General features: G+C 36.1%; 1 protein-coding gene across 4 annotated transcripts in view; it reads left to right on the plus strand.

Annotated features, from left to right (window-relative positions):
* Nup50 (nuclear pore complex protein Nup50) overlaps positions 1–19,853 on the plus strand; it is a 32,267-nt gene extending 12,414 nt beyond the window's left edge. For 2 of the 4 annotated variants that reach the window (XM_089255369.1, XM_089255363.1), the window contains exons 3-7: positions 1,914–2,472; positions 5,515–5,871; positions 8,096–8,174; positions 12,601–12,716; positions 19,436–19,853. In XM_089255369.1, coding sequence (XP_089111495.1) covers positions 1,914–2,472; positions 5,515–5,871; positions 8,096–8,174; positions 12,601–12,716; positions 19,436–19,647 — 1,323 coding nt within the window. In that variant the 3' untranslated portion in view covers positions 19,648–19,853. The remainder of the gene's footprint in view (positions 1–1,913; positions 2,473–5,514; positions 5,872–8,095; positions 8,175–12,600; positions 12,717–19,435) is intronic. The other 2 variants (XM_089255382.1, XM_089255373.1) reach the window with 1 other exon arrangement.
* The last annotated feature ends 362 nt before the right edge of the window (positions 19,854–20,215 follow it).

Genomic DNA, 20,215 nt, shown 5'->3' on the forward strand with positions numbered 1-20,215 from the left:
AGTTTTTAACCCATAAAACTAGGAGAATCATTGGATACAGTGGATCTCGCTTTGACTAATCTCTCTTGGTCCCAACTCTTTCTAATACTTATTGATATTTCCTGTTCAGAGCATTTTCCAACTGGGAGAGAGATGTTTTTCTCATATATTTTGTGGTGTCAGATTTGACCCAGACGATTGTGACGTCATTAACGAAACCTCTCTCCCTCTGTGTTTTGTTTTTGCTTTTTTCTCTCTCTCTGTCTGTAGTGTACAAGATATAGTTGAAACGATGCTTTCGGCTCGAATGGAAGCAGTCTTTGTTTGAATGTGCTAGAGAATTTGTACAGTATGTATCATGTGTATTAAATAATATTTTAATCCAGTTCATCCTTCGTGTCAAAAGACAACTGCGTTTGTTTCTCGGGTAGAGATGCACAGTTGAAAGAAATTTCGAATGAACCCTTCATAATATAAAGTATTAAGTAAAAATGTTACATACATTTATATATTTGGATGTTAAAATTCCAATGAATCCATGGAGAAAGCTACAGATATTAGCTTTACTCTTTCCAGTTCATTGGAAATTAAAGGTAGTGTTCTAATTGTTGCTTCTTTTTTCCTTTAAAGAAGCATTTTGAGACTCTACAATACAATTTGTATGTTGTCAGATTAAAATTTGCAAAGTGTGCATACCAGTGGTTGATTGTAATTCATTCAGTCAAGAACACTATGATAAGGTTCCAGTTTACAAGCTTCGAGGGAACTTGGCAATTGAATGTGTAGCGGGGGGGGGGGGGGGGAGGATTACCAAATTTAATAAAGTGGTGAGCAAACACAAATTATTGAAAGGATCAAGATCCTATTAGACTAGACTTAATGGGGGGGGGGGGTGAGAGCCTTCTGGAAAACTGTTGCACAAACACGCGAAACTTTATAAGATCTGAGTTTAGATAACTGTAAAACCTTAATTTTAATTATTATACTTGTAAGTTCACTGTTAAGAAACTGTCATTCCATCAAGTTATTTCAATTAGTTTTATTTAACTAAATATTAAATAATACAATGAAACAACTCTTCAATGATAAATCCCTCTGCAACAATTTTTCTTTTCCTAAGTCTTGTTTAGAAATGTCTATACTCTAATGTTAAACTGTTGCCTCTTGATATAAGGGACAATCTTCTACAATAATATTTTTTCTCGGTCTGCAGAGTATCGTTATATCGAGGATTCACTGTTATGTGAGAAATTCTTATTATTTTAAGTCCAAGTTATGTTTTTGTTAATCTTATAATTTTTTTCTTTTATTCATGTTTGTGTCACTTTGCCCTGATAAAAAATACTAACCCAATACAGGTACTCTTCAGTTATTAGTATACCACTTCTTAGGATTATTTACATTAATTTTTCATTTATTCACATTAATTATTAATAATTTACATTATTACTTGGGATTATTATACCACTTATTTGCATCATTGGCAAATTTTCTTCAAATTTATGCCTCCAGTTTAGTGTCCGATATGTTCTTTGGTGTAATAATGTCCATAAATTTTTTTCTTTTTTGAAACAAGGTGTGCTGAAAGAAACGAGCCAAAATGCTACAATTTGGTGTCAAAAATGTGTATTTGTGGTATGGTTATAACGGAAGTATAGATAATCTTAGATTTAGCATGAAACTTGTAATAAAAATACAATAGAACCCTAATTTAATGAACAGTCCTTGTATGTATATATTCGTGATCTCACCCTGATCTTACAATTCCTTTATTTGATTGTAAAACTGTCAGTCCTATGTGGTTCATTTTGAATCAGGGTTCAATTGTATTTCATGTCTCTGACTTGATAAGCTCAAGTATTTTTCTAAAAATGTGTTGACGCTTAATACTCATGAAATACCTAAATATTAAAATCTATTAATTTATTTTGCAGACCAGTACAAGCAGCGGTAGTGATTTGACTGGTAGTACTTCTTCAAGTCCTTTCGGAGCATTCACAGGATTCTCCAGTAAGTCTTCTGCTCAACCAAGTTTTAATTTTCTTCCACAAAGTGCCAAAACAAGTGTTACTGCTCCAGTTGGGCTAAGTCAAAGTTCCCAGAATGGCTGCTCGGAATCACCAGAGGAAATAAAGTGTGCTCCAGCTGTTGAAGCCCCAGCAGAAACTGTTTCTGAGAAAAAAACTGTCACTGGAGTCAATCAGACAACCCCCGATCAGGAACAAGACATCCAGTATTTCAAGATGCTTAGAAATCTTAATGGTAGTGTGATGGAATGGATGAAAATGCACTTTGAAAAGAATCCATGTTGTAACTTTTGTCCGGTCTTCAATGACTATAAGAACTATGTTCAAGAATTGGAAGTAAAATATCTGAATAAAGGCAAAGCTGCTGCCAGTACTCAACGGTCATCAGTGTTTTTGGGCTCCTCAGCTTCATCATTCAAAATGCCAGAAAAAACTGAGTGGATGCGGACTCAACAATCGAAATCTGGTAATAATTATTGTTCTTTTTTTTTTATAAATTTATATTTATAACGAAGCAGAATTTGATATGATTATCTAAAACAGAGTTTGTATTAAATTGTTAATGCAAATAGAAATGCTATAGTTTCTATATAAAATAGAAACCAGGGGTCTGTCAAGCCAAAATGTGGGTCTGTTTTCGAAACCCTTCGGAAAACTGGCCTTCACAAAATACAAATTAATGAAACCATAAATTTAGCATTTCATTTTTTGGTTAATCAAATAGATTGTTTTGTTTCCCACAAAATTATTTACTTAGACCTCTCTTCGCCAACTCTCCAGATTTAGGCAGGAGACACCGGATTTTTTACCCTTTCTTCAGCTCTCTGAAATTTTTCAAAATTTCTCAAGATTTTAGCCAAAAATTGGACTTTTTCTCGATTTTAGCAAAAATATGAGTATTAACTGCACGTATGCCATTTTTGATGTATACTTTGCAGAAAGGGGAGTAAAGTTGCCAGATAACTGTGGACTGCAAAAATCATACAGCTCTAGTTGGAAGTGTGGTTTTTCCTATTGCAAAACGGGGTCCTTTGAGAAACAGCTCTCTACTGACAACTAGTTCACATTCAGTCATCTTCGGTGTACAGCACTTCTTGCATCAGCCTAAAACCGATTTTTTTTTTTTTTTTTTTTTTTATACTCAATGTTTGAGCAAACCATTTGTCAGCTCATACGAATGCTAGATTCAGTGTATATGTAGATTTCCCTTGCCCCGTTTCATTAGTTCAGTTACGCTGTCAGAATCACCCGTGCTATTCTCAGCCATGCTTCCAAATCCGTTTGGTTTGACATGGCACTGAGCTGTCGGTCTGGATTGTACTGTATGTTAGTAACTGTGATTGCTGTAGGTTATGACAGCTGCAGTGATCTATGCGGGGATCTCTGTGCGATTGCTCTCTCGTGTGGACAGCGTAGAAAATTCTTGAGTGATACTGTTGTATATTAAAAATAAAACTGGAGACTTTCCGAGATAGCGTAAAAATTAAGCTGCAAATTTTTTGCATTATTATGTTATGTTCAGGGGATTACATAGGATCTACGAGGAGGAGGACACTTTTCTTTGATTGATTTTTTTTAATTTTCACAAAAATGAATAAAAAAATTTTTTTGATTGGAGTTATGACGACTGGGGGCTTCCCCTTTCTGGGAGAATCTACGGATTTCTGGACTCCAAAAGTCGGCATGTCTGCTTATTTTTAACAAAATCAATGATTATTTTCACAAAAATAGGACCTTACAAAAGATGTCTGGACAGACCTCTGAAGACATTCTGAAGTTTGATGATCATTTGAATTGTTCCCACGTGTTTTTATTTTTATTTTTTATGTGTGTTTGATATGTGTGTGCCAAATAATTATTTAGTTTATGCAGGAGATGACTTTTCAAGTGCAAAGCCTTGTATAAATATTGAAGAATTAGCACTCACTCGGGGAATCCCTTGATCAAACACCAAGAGAACCAAGGACCCCTTACCCTACGTCAGTCATTCGCATCATTGTCGCTTTAATTATTTTATTTATTTTGAAACCAATGAAATTTTATGAGGTTTGTCATTTTGTAATCTAACAATAGCATAAACCTAATTTTGTAACCTTACATAATTTATCCATTTCTTCTGGTTTCTTTCAGTTTTTTCCGGAAGAAAACAGAACCTGGTGAAAGTAGTGTATATTACATGCTTTAGTTGGAGTGTTAAAAATTTTCTTTCCCTTCCATATAAATATTGTGTAACTGATGGACTTGTGGTTAGTGTTGTTTCTCAGGTTGGGTTTCAATCTCATGTTTGGCAGGTTTGGGTTCAAATCCTGGCCCATCCATGTATCCATTGAAAAAAATCTGTCAAACTAGGGCGAGAACTAAATGCAGGAATTTCTGGGGGGGGGGGGGAAGCATGCACTCTTGTATGCATCACATACCTAAAGCTTGTAATGAGAATCTCGCTGTAATGAGTTATTTGTAAAGTGATTTTCGAGGAACTATTGTTGGAGATACAAAAATATTTGCCTATAGAGCCAATTAAAAATTATGCTTTTGATTTTGATAGACTATAATGCCATGAAAATTGTTTTTTGTTCTCTTCCTTCTAGAATTGAATTAAAAGGATTTATTACTATCCATAGCCTTTTAAACATTACTCCAAGATAATTCTAATGAAAAGATAAGCACTGAGTCAAATTTTTAATTCCCCCCCCCCCTCATGATTATAAGCTTTCCCACTATACATGAGGTATGTGACAATTTTATTAAATTTTTGTCTCTCTTAGTGATCACTGTCTGTTTCAGGGCTTATTCCACCAGACCTTACAGTACCAAGTTGTTTCCAAACGTCTTAAGTCTTCGATTAGTAGAAAAATAGTAGTTGGTCCATGTAACCTTTTGAAATTAAGCAGTGATATAATAATTTAATTTCAGTTCTTCAGTCAATCCTCTAAATTGTTTTGAGAATGGTCTCGTTCTCATGATTTTCTGTAATTATCTTCATACCTAAATACGCATTTTCCCTTTAGAAAAATATTAAGGAAGCCTTCTCTTCCATGCTAATTTAAAATGCTTCCGAAAAATTCATAAAGAGTAACCTTTACCTTGCACTAGGACTTGACAAATCCCAGGCGTCATGACGTCTACCAAATTGATGTTGTATGTGATCGCTAAATCTTTTATGATGTTCTGATTTCATGATAGTCTCTTTTAATATAAAAAGGTGGATATAAAGTCCCAGTTAGGTCGAAAAAACATTATTTAGAACTGTTTATCTTGAACAAAATCATTCTTGGCTTCTAAGAAATTCGGCTGGCACCTAAATTTCTTTTTTTATTATTTGTAAAGCCCAGTCTTATGCAAGGAACTGTCTTACAACAAACAAAAATTCTGTGAATTGTTAAAAAAAATTCAGAGGTCAAAATTGTTTTTGTGTATAAAGTTTTAATGAAATCAATTTGTGTTGTATGAATATTCAGGTTGCATAATTATTAACAGTGGCCGTCTCTATGACTACTTTCATTTACAGACTTTTTTAAATTAGCGTCTCGTGATGGATCATCGAAGCCTGTGGAAGAACACAAAAGTGAACCTGAAATGAAATATGGGGCTGGTTTCCCGTCAAATACTACCAACACATCCACAGTTAGTTTTGGTTCTGTAAAGTATCCTACGGAGACGTGCAAGTCTCAAGCTATGCCCAAAACTACTGAAAAAAGTGAGCTGGACAAAGACAACAATCCTGCGAATGCTAAAGAACGCCAGCCGTTCACCTTGAGTTTTAGTTCACCGTTCGATGGAAAATCTGTGTTTGCTACTTCTGATAAAAAACTGTTTACCTCTCAGCTTGCTTCACCTGCTGTGAAGATTAGTTCTGTTGAATCTGGTAAATAATAGTTCCATTCTTTAAAAAAAGAAAAAAAGTAAAGTTGATGATGATGTAATATCTTTTATTCAAAAACAGAACGAAAAATTTAAATCTGAAAATGCTCATTATTCCTTATTTCTCATAACTTTTCCCTAGTAACAGGTTTGGGAGATACACAGTAAATGTCTTAGTCTTGGATTATGCTATAAAAGTTTAAAAAGTTCTTTTATTAAAAATGCTTTGTTGAATTTTTGATAGACACTTTATTTAAGGACACACAAACTTACAACATTTGTACTGTCTTTCAAATAAATTTGTTTGCTTGTAGTGATATAAGAGCAAGTAACACTGCTTGAAGAGTTAGAACATTTTCAGCATCAAGTACATATAAATGCTATAGACTCCTGTTAGTTTCAAATCATTCAAATTTATCTACGATCCAAAATATGTTTGAGACTATTGAGTGAAATTAAGTGCTGGCTTTGAAATATGTTTGTTCAGATTCGAACACCTTCTATAGGCAGTGGTGAATAGGGAAATTCTAGGGTGCTTACAATCCTTGAAAATCCGTGAAAAAAAACATTTATTTTGAAAGCCTTTAAAGGTCCTTGCAAAATTCCTTGGAAAAATCATTTCCAAGTGCATTTTCATTTGCAAATCGATTTCTTCCATAAGTTTTTTTGTCCTTCCTCTCAAACTGTTCACTGAGATGAAAATGAAGAGAGCAACAATGATGTTAAAAACAGGACATATGGTCTTGCATACCTGAGGTATTTCTAAAATATGTTGCATAAAATTTGGCAGAGCAAAGCTTAACACATTCACACCTTCACAGATTTTCATGCTTTTCGCTGTGAGGCGGTGCTCGAATTGATGCTTCACTTCATCTGGTGGGGGCAGTATTATTGCATATTCAGTCATTGTATGTGCAACTGTTCATCCAGTAACAGTGCGTTTTAAGTTTATAGTATTGAATTATGTTTTTACTACTGAATTTTTGTTTTATAAGTTATGTTTATAATGTTGAGATAAAGTAAATCCTACTTTTTTCAATTAAAATACGTTAAATTTCCATTCACATATTCAACTATATGGCACAGCGTCTGACCGAATATTCAAGTGTGACCCACCGTTGGTGCACACAGCCTGATGGGACAGTCGAGTGTGACCCACCGGTGATGCACGCCGGCGTGAACGTGTTAAGATACAAGAACAGTGAAACCTCGATATATATAACGATATTCTGTGGACCAAGAAAAAATATTGTAGAGGGATTATCAATATATTGGGAGGGAACATTATCGCGTGCTATGTAATTTATCCTGCTGTTGGTAACTCTTCTAAATCTGTGCTGCTAGTACCACCAAAAAAAAAAGTGTTTTTTGAGTATTTATTTGCTGCAAAAATAAAAAATAAATTGATTAGGCCCTAGTCGATAAACTAAGTTGCCCCTGTAAAATGTTCATCACAATTACTCTTTTGGTGGTATCAAATACTGATATTATTAGACGTTCTCAGAGAACTAAAATACGTGACGAGTGTAAAAATATATTTAAGGATATTTGGAGTGAGAATAGAAAAAAAAAAGTTGTAGCAGTTTCTGAATCGCCTTAAAAAAATGTCGTTTTAGAAGGTTTTATCCTTAGAATGAGTCTAACATTAGACTAGGCAATTCCAAACAAGATTTGAAAATATATTGTAGTGAGATTCATTATATATTGAGTATTGTTGTGGCGAGGTTTCACTGTATTTTAAACTATTAAATTAATGAATGTCTGTTGCAATACATTACTGTCCTTTTAGATTTTTAATCGCGTTTTTAATACTGTTTCAAACATTTCTGCTTAGATTTCATTTGTATGCTGAACTACACAATTTTTTTAAATGTTTTTTCTTTATGTTCTTAAGTTAAAATGAGAACTATAACTGTTTTTTGAAACTTAATCTTTGAATGAATTATTATTTCAAACTCGCTAAAATTAAAAATAAGTGGATGTTGAATATAATTTGAAAAAATGGAATTGATTTGATTTAAAACATGCTTTTTATCAACTGTCATATGAATGTGCCTGAATTTTTAAATTTTGCTTGAATAGCCCTTGAATTTTTTTTTACTTTCAAAGAGTGAGAACCCTGAATTCAGTTTTTTCACATCATAGATTTTAAATTGGTTGCTCTAAATTCAATATACCCCCCCCCCCCATTGAATTCTTTTGTGCAATGAAAATGTGTATTTTTTTAGGCGACAAAGACGAAGAGTATGTTCCCCCTCGCAATGAAGTGGTCCAGGTCAAAGAAGATGACGCTTTATACTCAAAACGGTAATTTTTAATTATTAAACATTCAGATTAATTTACTTTCTGAATGTTATAATTGTCAGAGTTCTCACTACTCTTAGTGGTCAGATGCATATGATTCTGATAACATAAACATGTTAGGGCCATGCATATATATAATTACACAACAAATTTCGACATATACCAATTCAAGGATGTCACTCTGTTATCCATATAAAGATTTTTAACATCTGGCTGATGCGGAGATGAATTTAAGAAAGAAAATTCAACTGACTGAAGGGAATAGAATCCACGTCCTATCACTTGCCAGATGACTGCACTAGACTAAAAACCAATGAATCTCAATCTTTCCTTAGAGCTTGTGTGCACTGAATGGGACCAGTTAAAAACTTTTGTATGGATAGCAGAGAGCGACATCATCCTTGGATAAGTTGCCATCTGGTGGCAGTGTCACAGGGCTCTCACTCGTCCTACTTTTTTGGTAAAATGTCCTACTTTCTAGTTTGTCTTCTTATTTTTTTACCAAATCCTATCGATAAAATTTGTGTAATTGATTTTAATTGAGCAGGAAATTATTGATATATTGCCAAATATTGCAAATGTTGGAGAATGCAATTAATGATTCTGCCAAAGCAGAAATTGTATCATTTTTAAGGTAATTTAGAGAGGGTGGGGGGGGGGGTATGTGGACCATTTGATTGATTAATTTTTCATTTGCTTAGTTTGAGGGTTCAACAAGTATAGTAGTCATTAAAAACTTCTGTCTGGATGGAAAAATAATTTTGTATTTATTACTTCGTGGTCTTGGACAGTAACTTTCATCATTCAAAATTATGGTGCAAATAGGGGAAAAAACAGTTTGCATTTCAAAGCAGTTGGATACATAGGCCTATTCTAGCTTTGGTGATTCTGATGCTATATTCTTCTATATTTTTAAGGCATGAACAGGCATAAACAATATTTACAATGCTCAGCAAAGAGCTAGAAATGAAAGTGCTTCATTTGTCAAAAATGATTACATTGGCATTGAACAGTAAAATGTGAACAAAACAGAAAAATTTAAAAAATGATGAGCAACGCAGTAAAACTATCTAGTTCACCTTGCCTTATATACGTCAGATCTTGTAATTTGCACATTTTGCATTGTGCTTTCTAAAGTGGTCTCGAAGGTGCGTCATTCTTAAAAAATTTACGTTTTCGAAATTTTCTGTGCCTTGTCGAAGAGAGTTGACAAGGTTGTCACTTTGGAAGACCCCAAAAAAGAATGTAATATATATGAGGAGAGACAGCAAAGAATTATCTGGGGTTGCTAGTGCACTGTTTTGGCCAAAAATTGGTTTTATAACCAAGTCATTTGTCATTTTGTTTTAGCTTGACTGAAATAGTGCTAGGGAAAAATAAAGTTAATTTGAAAAAAAAAAAAAAAAAATTTTTTTTTGGGAAAAAAATTTTTTTAGGGATTTTTTCCCCATTATGTTATGATTATGTTGTGTAAGGGGGTTACCCTCCCCCATCCTTCTTTTTAGTCCTGCGTTTTCCTACTTTTTCTCATTTTTTGAGTGGGAGCCCTGAGTGTCAGCAATTTTGAGCTTTGTCCTGAGTTAGGTCCAACCATTTATGTACAGTCCTGTTCAGTGCATGCAAGATCTAAGGAAAAATTGAGATTCATTGCCTTTGTAGTCTCGGGGTTGAGGGCATTCACCCAGCAAGTGAGAAGATGTGGGTTCAATTCCCCGCGAGGGCAGTTGAATTTTCTTTCTTTTCTAAATTCCTCTTTGTATCAGCCAGCTGTTAAAAACATTTGCATATGTACCAATTTGCTAGAAATTCTGCAGAGGAATGTGTATGAGGTGCATGTACGGTTAAGTAGTAGTAAAATGTGCGTGCAGAATGATAAAAGATTTTTTTCCTTTGTTTCATGGGTCATGGTAGATTTTTTTCCACTACTGAAAGGTGCGCCTTTGTGTTCCCTTTTCTGGTCACATTGATTTCTGGTGATAAAGCCACAACTTATTAATTGAAAGTCTTATCTATTGCTCTTTCAGAAAACTAATGATCATGGTCCTCTCTCTCTCTGCAAGATCTAAGAGGCACTTCAGTATCCTACATTACTCTGAAGTACCTATGTAATATTTGAAGTAAGTCTCATGCACACACTACCTGTGCGATTCATGTCGATAATGAGACATCTGAAATGAAACCGGTTGCTCAGATGTAGTCTGTCTGTGGGGAAAAAAACTCCTCACTCATCTGACAGTTTGCCTTCTGTGAATTTTTCCATGAAGAATGTTGTAAGTTTCATGCTTGTGTGGCATTTAGCCTTATCAATGATGAGTTAAAAAAGCTTAAATAACATAATATACAAAGGGAAACGTCAGTAAACCCAAAATACCAAGAGGACAACAGCTAGACGCATTTCAGAAGTATATTAAGTTCCTTCTTCAGTAGCTAAGAAAAATAGAATAGAAATCTCTCTGCTTAAATAGCATGTTCGTTGTTGACTGGACAAAATGACAAGAATTTAAAATTTAAATCACCTCTATAACAATATTACTTTCTGGTCTCGATGGACTTTTCAGTGTTACTATATTCTATGTATAATAGTAGTACCTCTGTAATGAAACATCTCTAGTTCCTCAAACACACGCACACACTCAAATGGCTGGCAGTACAGGGGTTGGACAAAATAATATCAACACCTGTGAAATGAAACAAAATCCTTATTAATAGGCTGTTGGCCCTCCTTTTCATTAATTACAGCTTGTATCCGTTGTGGGATGGACAAATACAAGTCATGCGCAACAGTCACAGGGATACGTAGCCTACGTAAAAAGGCTACTAATTCAGAACATGTCTTTGGAGGTGGAAACCTACTGCACATTTCGGCCTGCAAAATACCCCACAAAGGTTCAATTGTATTAAGATAAGGGGACCAAGCGGGCCACATGAGGTGTTACAGTTCATAATGGTGTTCATCAAGTCAGTTGATGAACACCAGCAGTGTGACAATTCCACAAGTGTGGACGGGCGAATTATCTTCTTGGAACACAGGTCGAGAATCAGGGAACAAATATTGCATCATTAGATGAAGATGGTCGGCCAGGGGAATACTCACATAAACCGCTTCATTAACCCGCCCATCCAGGACAACAAGTGGGCCAAGACCCCAGTGAGACATCACGCCCCACTGCATCACTGATCCCTCTCCATGCTTAACAGTAGGAAAGAGACAATCAACATCATAGGCTTGTGCTGGCACTCTACAAACATAAACACATCTGTTAGTCTGGAATAATGTGAACGACGATTCTTCTGACCAGATGACATTCTCCCATTGTTGTGTCCAATTCTTATGTTTGTGACACCATGTTCGTTGTTTCAAGGAATTGCATGGTGTCCCCAATGATTTTGGAATAGTCGCTCTACCTTGTATGTTTGCTGCATGCAGTTCACAGCGGATAGTTCTTGTCGATACACCTTTCTGCAGATGTGTGTTCATCTCAGATGTTATCTAGGATGTTGTTATCTTGTGCTTTCTGGCCACAATCCGCTTCAAAACCCTTCTGGGTCTATCAGCCATCTTCGACTTTCGGCCACTGTTATGCTTGGTAGATGTCTTTTTTTGTTTGCTATAGGCTGTCATTACCATAGACACAGTACTCCTCCCGACATCAACAAGGGTGGCCGTTTTCATTACTGTAGCCCCTGCAAGACGGGCTTCAATAATCGTGCCTCTTTAGTAATCTGTGAGGTCAGCCATAACAAAGTTTTAATGCCCCAATATACATCACATCTAAACGCTATCACTGCAACGACTAAACTGATGTGTGCACATTATCGCCCACTAAGTGGAACTCTTCCACAACAGAGGGCGGACATATATGACAGGTTCCCTTGAGTGCTGTTTTTTGCACAGGTGTTCACATTAGTTTGTCCAACCCCTGTACATATCACAGTAAATGCGTCAGAAAAATATATTTCCTACTGTTGTGAAGTACTATTGTGCATTCATAAAAGCACCTCTAATGTCTAATGACTATACATTATAACTGAAAATGCTTGTTTAAGTGTCTTATATCGTCTCTTAAAGTTTGTCCCATGAATTTAGAATCACTTTTCATAGGCGTACTGCACTGTACATAGGTTATCTGATAATGAACAGAATATAAATCAAACTCAAATTTCAGGATTTGAAGAAAGAATGTGGCTGAAACAATTTTTTTTGTCAAAATTAAAGACCGGGAACAATAATGGCATGTCAAATAATTTTGTTTTTGGAAATTGTGATAGATGTGTGCATACCAAAATAATTTTGACATCAGATATTTTTCATCTTGATGTTTTCAGCTTTTCTGGGCACATTTTCATTCAAAAGACAAACTTTTTTGCATTTTAACTATGTTCATGATTTTTTCCCTCCCTTATTTCATTGAGTTATGTATTTTTTCAGTTGCAAGCTTTTCTGCCAAAAAAATGGGGAGTACGTCGACCGAGGTGTTGGTGTGCTGTATCTAAAACCCATGAATGGCAAAACTCAGCTTTTAATACGTGCTGATACCAATCTCGGTGAGTTAATTTGAATTTAAACAAAATATTTGTTGGAAAAAATTTCCCTTAAATGCTAATGCTTTTAATTTTTTAGTCTTATCAAAATCTTCCGGTTGAAATCAGATTTTTTGAATGGAAAATCCCTAAAGAAAATGTTCCTCCAGTCCTTTTAATTCTAGGCTGACCACGTTTTCTCAGGAAAAATATGGGAAATCAAGATTTCTTGCACAAAAAATTGATGATTGCCAACTTTTAGCATCATATTTGGTGACAAAGTTGCCAATTATTGTTAAAAATGGAACAGAGAAAATAGGATTTATATATGGTCGACCGTTGCAATCCCAAAAAAATCCTCAGGCTTTCACTTTTATTTGTGTAGCATGTTTTCTTTGATGCTCACTCATTCTTTCATTTTCATCTTATTTTAAAATTGATCCTTTATTTTATTTATTTTAAAAAGTTTTAGTCCTAAGGGCCGAATTCCTTTCTTGGAGCATCGAGCAAGTTACATTTGTTGTTTGTTCTATCGTTACTTTTGTTAATTTTTTTTAGTTATTTAAAATTATGATTTAAGAGCGCCTGTGCAGAAACTAACTTACGTGCAGTGGGAGAATACCAAAGCGCGCGTATTAAAGATGTGTACTATTAATACATATGAAGCGTATTATTAATACGCTTTGGAGAATATTGTTGTAGCTGGCCAAGGTTAAAGAAGCTCGCAGGTATTTTGAATTTCCTTACAATAAAAAAAAATCATTCGATTGAAAATCGCGGTCTATCTAGAAATAAAATTCATACTATTTTTTTAACTGGATTTAAATCTCAGCAAGAAACCGTAGCCCCAGATATGGTCGAAAGGAGAACTATTTATGAAAAGATCACAGAATCCTGCAATTCAACGTTTAGTTTAACACAAGGGTTTCCAAATCAGATGAAAATTGGTCATCAGGCTGATAAAAACTCAGTTAACGTGCATGCGAGCTGTAAATAGAGGCAGATTTAAGGGTGCGCACACCGAGCGCGTCTTTGGCCTCTACTTTAAACTTTTTCCTTAATTTTAGGGGCCTAATAATTTTTTTTTATGCCCGGGGCCGTCAACAACTGACCTTTATCCGCTTCTGGCCATAACTTAATTTAGAGCATCTTCACGATACTGATTGTTGACTTAATATCGACATGTTGCTCTCCATTCTTGGTGTTGTGTAAAAAAATCCCCTTTTTAGACCTTGGAAGTTATTAAAACGTTTTTGTCTCGAGTCACTGTTATGACCGCAATAGGAGAGGGCAGGGTCTGGTTCCACGGGTGTTGAACGAGGAAGGGTGCAGAGTTGACTCTTTTTCCGTTAAAAAAAATAGATAGTATAAATATCTCCGGGCGATAGTAAATTTTAGTTTGTACTTGCGGCCCGGATTCCTACATACCGTGATCAGATCCCAAACTCAAAACTGGGGGGGGGGGCAATGCCTCAAACGGCATTTTTGATGGAATGGTATAATTAAGAAAAGGGAATAAATTCCTTTGGGATCATTCAAGTATTACGTCAGCATTGAGAGGGGGAGAAGAGGGTTTCGGATTTGCTGAATTTTGATGCCGGGGGGGGGGGGGTTTGAAGGTTGCTTACGTCATCAACCACCCCTTTTTGAAGATATGAAATATTCTAAGCTGCTGACGAAATTTTGCTGGGGGGGGGGGTCAGTGGTCAGTGTTTTGCTGACAAGGGGGGGGGGTCAAAAATGACTGAAAATCTGCTTGCGTAATACTTGAATGGCCCCTTTGCAAAAATATCGAATTTCACAGTCAAGGGGCAGTAAAATTACGTTTCCCCTCCAGAAAAAAATATTGTATTACAGCCATGGTAAATCGGATGTCCCGGGTGGGGGGGGGCGAATTCACTGTTTTTGTTCGTTGAAAATTACGGAAGGAGTCAGAGTTAACGTGGGCGACTTTTTTTCGCGCTAAACTAGGTAGCCGTGACAGCAGCATCCATAAACTCTATCAACCGCATTTATAAACCCTGTATGTCATTGATTCGATTTTTGTCTTCATTTTATCCTAATTTTCCGTATTTCCCGATATATTTCTATCGATTTTCTCAAATTGCCGCATATTAGGTTGATTCATATTATAAATTATATATTTTTTGTAGTTTTATGTACCCTTTGTCAACCATCTAGAATTGACCGCCGCAAAACGGCGATTGATTGGCGCGGAAAAAAGTCCCCAAGTTGGTGTTTACAAGGTTCATGGGAAATTTACCGGGGAAGGTCGCTAAGTCTTTTTCTGTTGAAAAATTACGGGGGGGGGGGGAAGGGGCCAAAATTATAGTTTCTGGGTAAAGGAATGGGTTTTTTCTTGCAGGGGTGTATGTTGTGTGTAAAAAAAAGAAAAATATATATATTTAAAAATTTTTCTCTCAAAAACCAAACAATTTCAAAACTGGTTTATTTTCTCCCTCAGCCAAGGGCAGTATTATTTTTGTGCCCCCCCCCCCCTCCACCTGTAAAAGAGTAGACTCACCCACCCTTCCCAGTCCAGCCATAGGTGGAGATAGACTTGAAGGTCTTAGGGGTGCGGCAGATTACAATTAATATATATCAGTAGACTCTGCCATTGACGCTGGGGGGAGGGTGGATTGCCCTCCCTCAAAGTAATTTAAGTAATAATTTAAAATAATGTTCAAAATGTAATTTTATAGTTTTTTTTAATCATTGTAGTAAATTTGTTAAAATTTGTTGGAACGTATTATACAAACCTAGGTATGTAAATCAAATTTGTACTAGTTAAAAAAGTTTGAGTACATTTTGTATACTATCATAGCATGAATGAAAAATCCACTAGAATGTAGATGGGACAAATTCTCTCATCAAATTTTATTTCATTTTTTTTCCTTTGAATGTGAAAACTTTTTCCCGTTTTGAAGTTTTTCCTGCTTAAATTGCTTTCAAGATGGGTTTTGAAAAGCAACATGGGGAAAGGCATTGCTACTGTTTCTTAGAAAGGATGTAATGTTACTCTCTCATGCATAGTTTTTGATAAATTTGATAAGTTATTCAAAACTTTTCTGGTTAGCAGAATGCATTTGAGTTTGATTTATTTCACACTATTATGTAAAAAAAAGCAATTTCGATGAGTTCCCATTGAAATACAAAGTTTAGTAAAAACTAAATTCATTCAATTTGGTAATAATCAAAATTCATTGTCCATTTGGTCTCTTTCTAAAATTATTTTGGTCATTATTTGGTCACTTTTTTAAACATTTTGGTCACTATTTTCACTAGTTTTGAGGCCACGATCCGTGCTGAGCTCTGCAATATATATCTATTCTATAATATAAAATCACAAACAAACTCGAAAAGGGCCTGTTGCTAAGCAACCGAGTGACGGAAGTGGGTGAAATTTTTGAGTGACGGAAATCTGTTACGGAAGTCGGTTTCGATTCATATATCGATATTCACATTCATATATTGTACATTCATATTCATATATCGATATTGGGTCGATATTCACATATCGGGACCATGTTCTGTGCATGTACCAAGAGGCTCCTACATCCTACAGCAGAGCCCTTAGGCTGGAATTTAGATTTCGAGCCCCCAAACCAGCTTTTCAGGGGCCCCTCTGTGATTAATTTATAGTGTGAAAAATCAAAAAGTGATAAGAATCGTTGTGGCCCCTGTCAGCCCTTCCTTTGTGGGGGGGGGGGAGGTCCATGCCGAGAGGTATATATATGTATAATATACACACACAACAGCAGTGCTCCCAACACAGGGTCGGGGTACCCGGGGAAGATTTCACGTATAAGTAAAAAGTTTTCATTTCCAGGGGCCCTTGATGGATCTCATTGTTTTCTTGCTGCTTTAACGTTGAAAAATTTCGATAGCGGAAGCAAAAGATATATCCAGTCTGGGGCCCCACCAAAAGTATGCGAATTGGTGTCCCGGGTAATTGGTTGGGTGCCCTGGATTTTATTCGTTGGTAAAACGAATACAAATGAAAATTTTTCATGGCACTCGCTCCGGGGGATGACCGACAAGCTTCCAAGTCGGGGGCCCCATGTTTACAGGTTTCATTTTGGGGGCCCTGGATTTTATTCGTTGGTAAAACGAATACAAATGAAAATTTTTCATGGCACTCGCTCCGGGGGATGACCGACAAGCTTCCAAGTCGGGGGGGCCCCATGTTTACAGGTTTCATTTTGGGGCCCTGGACGAATCTCATTCTTTTCTGTTGTAGAATTTGCAACAGCCGAAGCCCGAGATAAAGCCAGTCTGGGGCCCCACCAAAAGTATGCGAATTGGTGTCCCGGGTAATTGGTTGGGGGGCCTGGATTTTATTCGTTGGTAAAACGAATACAAATGAAAATTTTTCATGGTACTCGCTCCGGGGGATGACCGACAAGCTTCCAAGTCGGGGGCCCTATGTTTACAGGTTTCATTTTGGGGGCCCTGGACGAATATCATTCTTTTCTGTTGTAGAATTTGCAACAGCCGAAGCCCGAGATAAAGCCAGTCTGGGGCCCCACCAAAAGTATGCGAATTGGTGTCCCGGGTAATTGGTTGGGGGCCCTGGATTTTATTCGTTGGTAAAACAAATACAAATGGAAATTTTTCATGGCACTCGCTCCGGGGGATGACCGACAAGCTTCCAAGTCTGGGCCCCATGTTTACAGGTTTCATTTAGGGGCCCTGTATTTTATTCGTTGGTAAAACGAATACAAATGAAAATTTTTCATGGCACTCGCACCAGGGGATGACCGACAAGCTTCCAAGTCGGGGGGCCCCATGCTTACAGGTTTGATTTTGGGGGCCCTGAATGAATCTCATTCTTTTCTGTTGTAGAATTTGCCACAGCCGAAACCCGAGATATAGCCAGTCTGGGGCCCCACTAAAAATCTGCGTATTGTGTCCCCGCTACTGGATGTGGGGCCCTGGATTTTATTAGTTGTAAAATTGATAAAAATGAAAAATTCTCACAGGGGGGTGTCCGACAAGCTTGCAGGTCAGAGCTTCATGGAAATGTTGGCAGGTTGTAATTCGGTGCCCCTGAATGTATCTCATTGATTTTTGTGGTTTAACATTGTAAAATTTGCAACACATCGGTAGCCCAAGATATATCCAGTGTGGGGCCCCACTGAAATTCAGCGAATTGAATCTGGGGACCCCCATGGGGAAGTTTTCTGGGGATACTTGATGAATCTCATTTGTTTTTTGTTGCTTTATTATTATTTTCATTAAAATTTGCTTCTTCAGTAGGCTGGTGCTTTCACACGTCCCTTTCCCCTTTTCCATAGCACGCTGATGAAGTGGGACGAAATAAACAAGATATGTCCGGGAGAGAAGTGGGTGGGGGGTTGGCCGCCAAAGGCGGCAGGAGGCAGAGCCCCCCTAGTATATATATATATATATATATATATATATACAAGTACAACTAGATGATTAATTAAAATTTTGGATAATTCAAACGTTCATGTACTCTTTGAGTTTTCTAATTTATTGTTAAAATTTCTTGTTGAACTCAACTTTTTTATTTCCTTCATAATTCAAAAGTTGGAGGGGAAAAAATATATTTTTTTGTATGAGTAAATTTAGTTTGGAAAAATTTTGCAAGTCAGACTTTACTTTTTTCGACCAAGTTGTTGAAAAACGGATCTTTAAAGACAAAGGTTTGAATTATATTTTTCTCTACTCTTTCGTTGATAAATGAGTACACATTTTAACACTGTTGAGCTGAAGTGAATAGAGAATGTGTACCACTTGATACCGATGATGACCCTTCAATTTTGCTGTTTAACCTATGGATCAAGGTGTACTATTTAAAATCCGAGTCTTTTTAATCATTAAGAGTAGAAAGTATTGGAAAGTTCAGGTTGTAATGTATTCAGAATGAGAAGCAAAATTTAGAAAAGTTTCATAATGGTTGATTTACGAATTGAAGGGTCCAGGGGAAAAATGACTTTACAGCAAAAATTAGATTTTGAGAAAAACAAGTTTGAAGGTTTGGATTATAATCGTTTTCCCCATTGGACCAAAACTTTATTGCTATTTTTTACGGCTTTAAAATTGTTGTACTGTGATACCCCTTTTTCGAAAAAATTACTGTGAAGTCATTTTTCCCCTGAACCCTTCAAATTGTTTCTGTAAATCAGGCTTTGGGCATGGTCAAGAAATTCTGCAGTAATGCTGATTCCAGAACAGTAGAATGATGTAGCAGTCTTCGGGCTTTTACTGTAACATACCAAGTTTCAGTGGAATACCTCCTTCAAAACAGGCACTTCATAAGTCAGAGCAGTGTCAGTATACTGAAACTACTCAGACTGGTGTAGCACCCGTTATGGTGGATATATTTTATTTAAACTTGGTATATATGCTATATGGACCATGGAAGAAAAAGAAATTCAATAAAGTGCCACTTATTCACCTGGTGGTCAAAATTGAGCTATTTTATTGCATAAATCTTTTCCATGGTCTCATTAAGATATCTTGAAAATTTGGCTGTATTCAAAGTAAGAGAATTTTAATTATAATCACCTGTAATATGTATATATGAGACTTTTTTTCTTGAGCAAGGGACAGGCTTGCTCCTAAGAAATTTGACTGCTGCAAATATTTTTCAATTTGTGTATCCTCCATCATGTATTTTTGTCTTTATTAATCCTGAACAACAGGGACGATTTTGGGTTTTGAAAAATGTGCAAATTAGTTTTCCTTAGCAACAATTGTTGTTTTTCTCCTCACAGGTAACATTCTTTTGAATATAATGCTGAGTGCTTCATTACCCATGCAAAGGACTGGAAAAAACAATGTTCTGATTGTCTGCATCCCAAATCCACCTGTAGAGAAGGAATTTGCAATTGGTGATGCCAAGAAACCTGTTCCACTCTTGATTCGAGTCAAAACATCAGAAGATGCAGATGAACTATTTGAGATGCTTAAGAAACATCAATCTTGAGATATCTTGCAGATTCATCTAATGTCTGGATCCATACTCCTGTTTGTAATTTTTGTTTGTGTGTATGAAGTATGACTGTAATGCGTGTGGGTATTATTAATTATTGTTATCAGAGAAACGATCTTTTGTTTGTATAAGAGAAATTTTCATTGCTCATTTACTTCACCAATCAAGTGACTACAAATAAAAACATTCCATCACTTTTAGAGGTTTTTTTTTAATGAGAAGCCAGTGTTACTCACATTTCTTAAAGCTAATTTTAGATTTAAATTTTGTCCAAGTCTTATAAAAAGACATGGTAATATCTTTCATTGGCTTAATTTTTGTCTCCAAATTCGGGTATTGAAACCAAAATGGGTGTTTATTGTGCACAAAAAAATAGTCTACACTGTACAAAGTTAATACTTTATAATTCGAAAAAATAGTTCAAACCATAAATTTGTTTCATTTACGAAGAAAAAATATTTTTTGTGTTTGTGATCGCAATGCGTTCCAAATGCGCTGAAGATCAGCCAATTCACAAGCTGTAGTGGGGTTAGCATAACTTTAGGCTGGGTTGAAATCTAAG

This window comes from Pholcus phalangioides, unplaced genomic scaffold (assembly GCF_987345545.1).
Source record: "Pholcus phalangioides strain wild (caught in Gottingen) unplaced genomic scaffold, Ppha-v1.0 ptg000004l_1, whole genome shotgun sequence".
Classification (NCBI taxonomy): Eukaryota; Metazoa; Arthropoda; class Arachnida; order Araneae; family Pholcidae; genus Pholcus; species Pholcus phalangioides.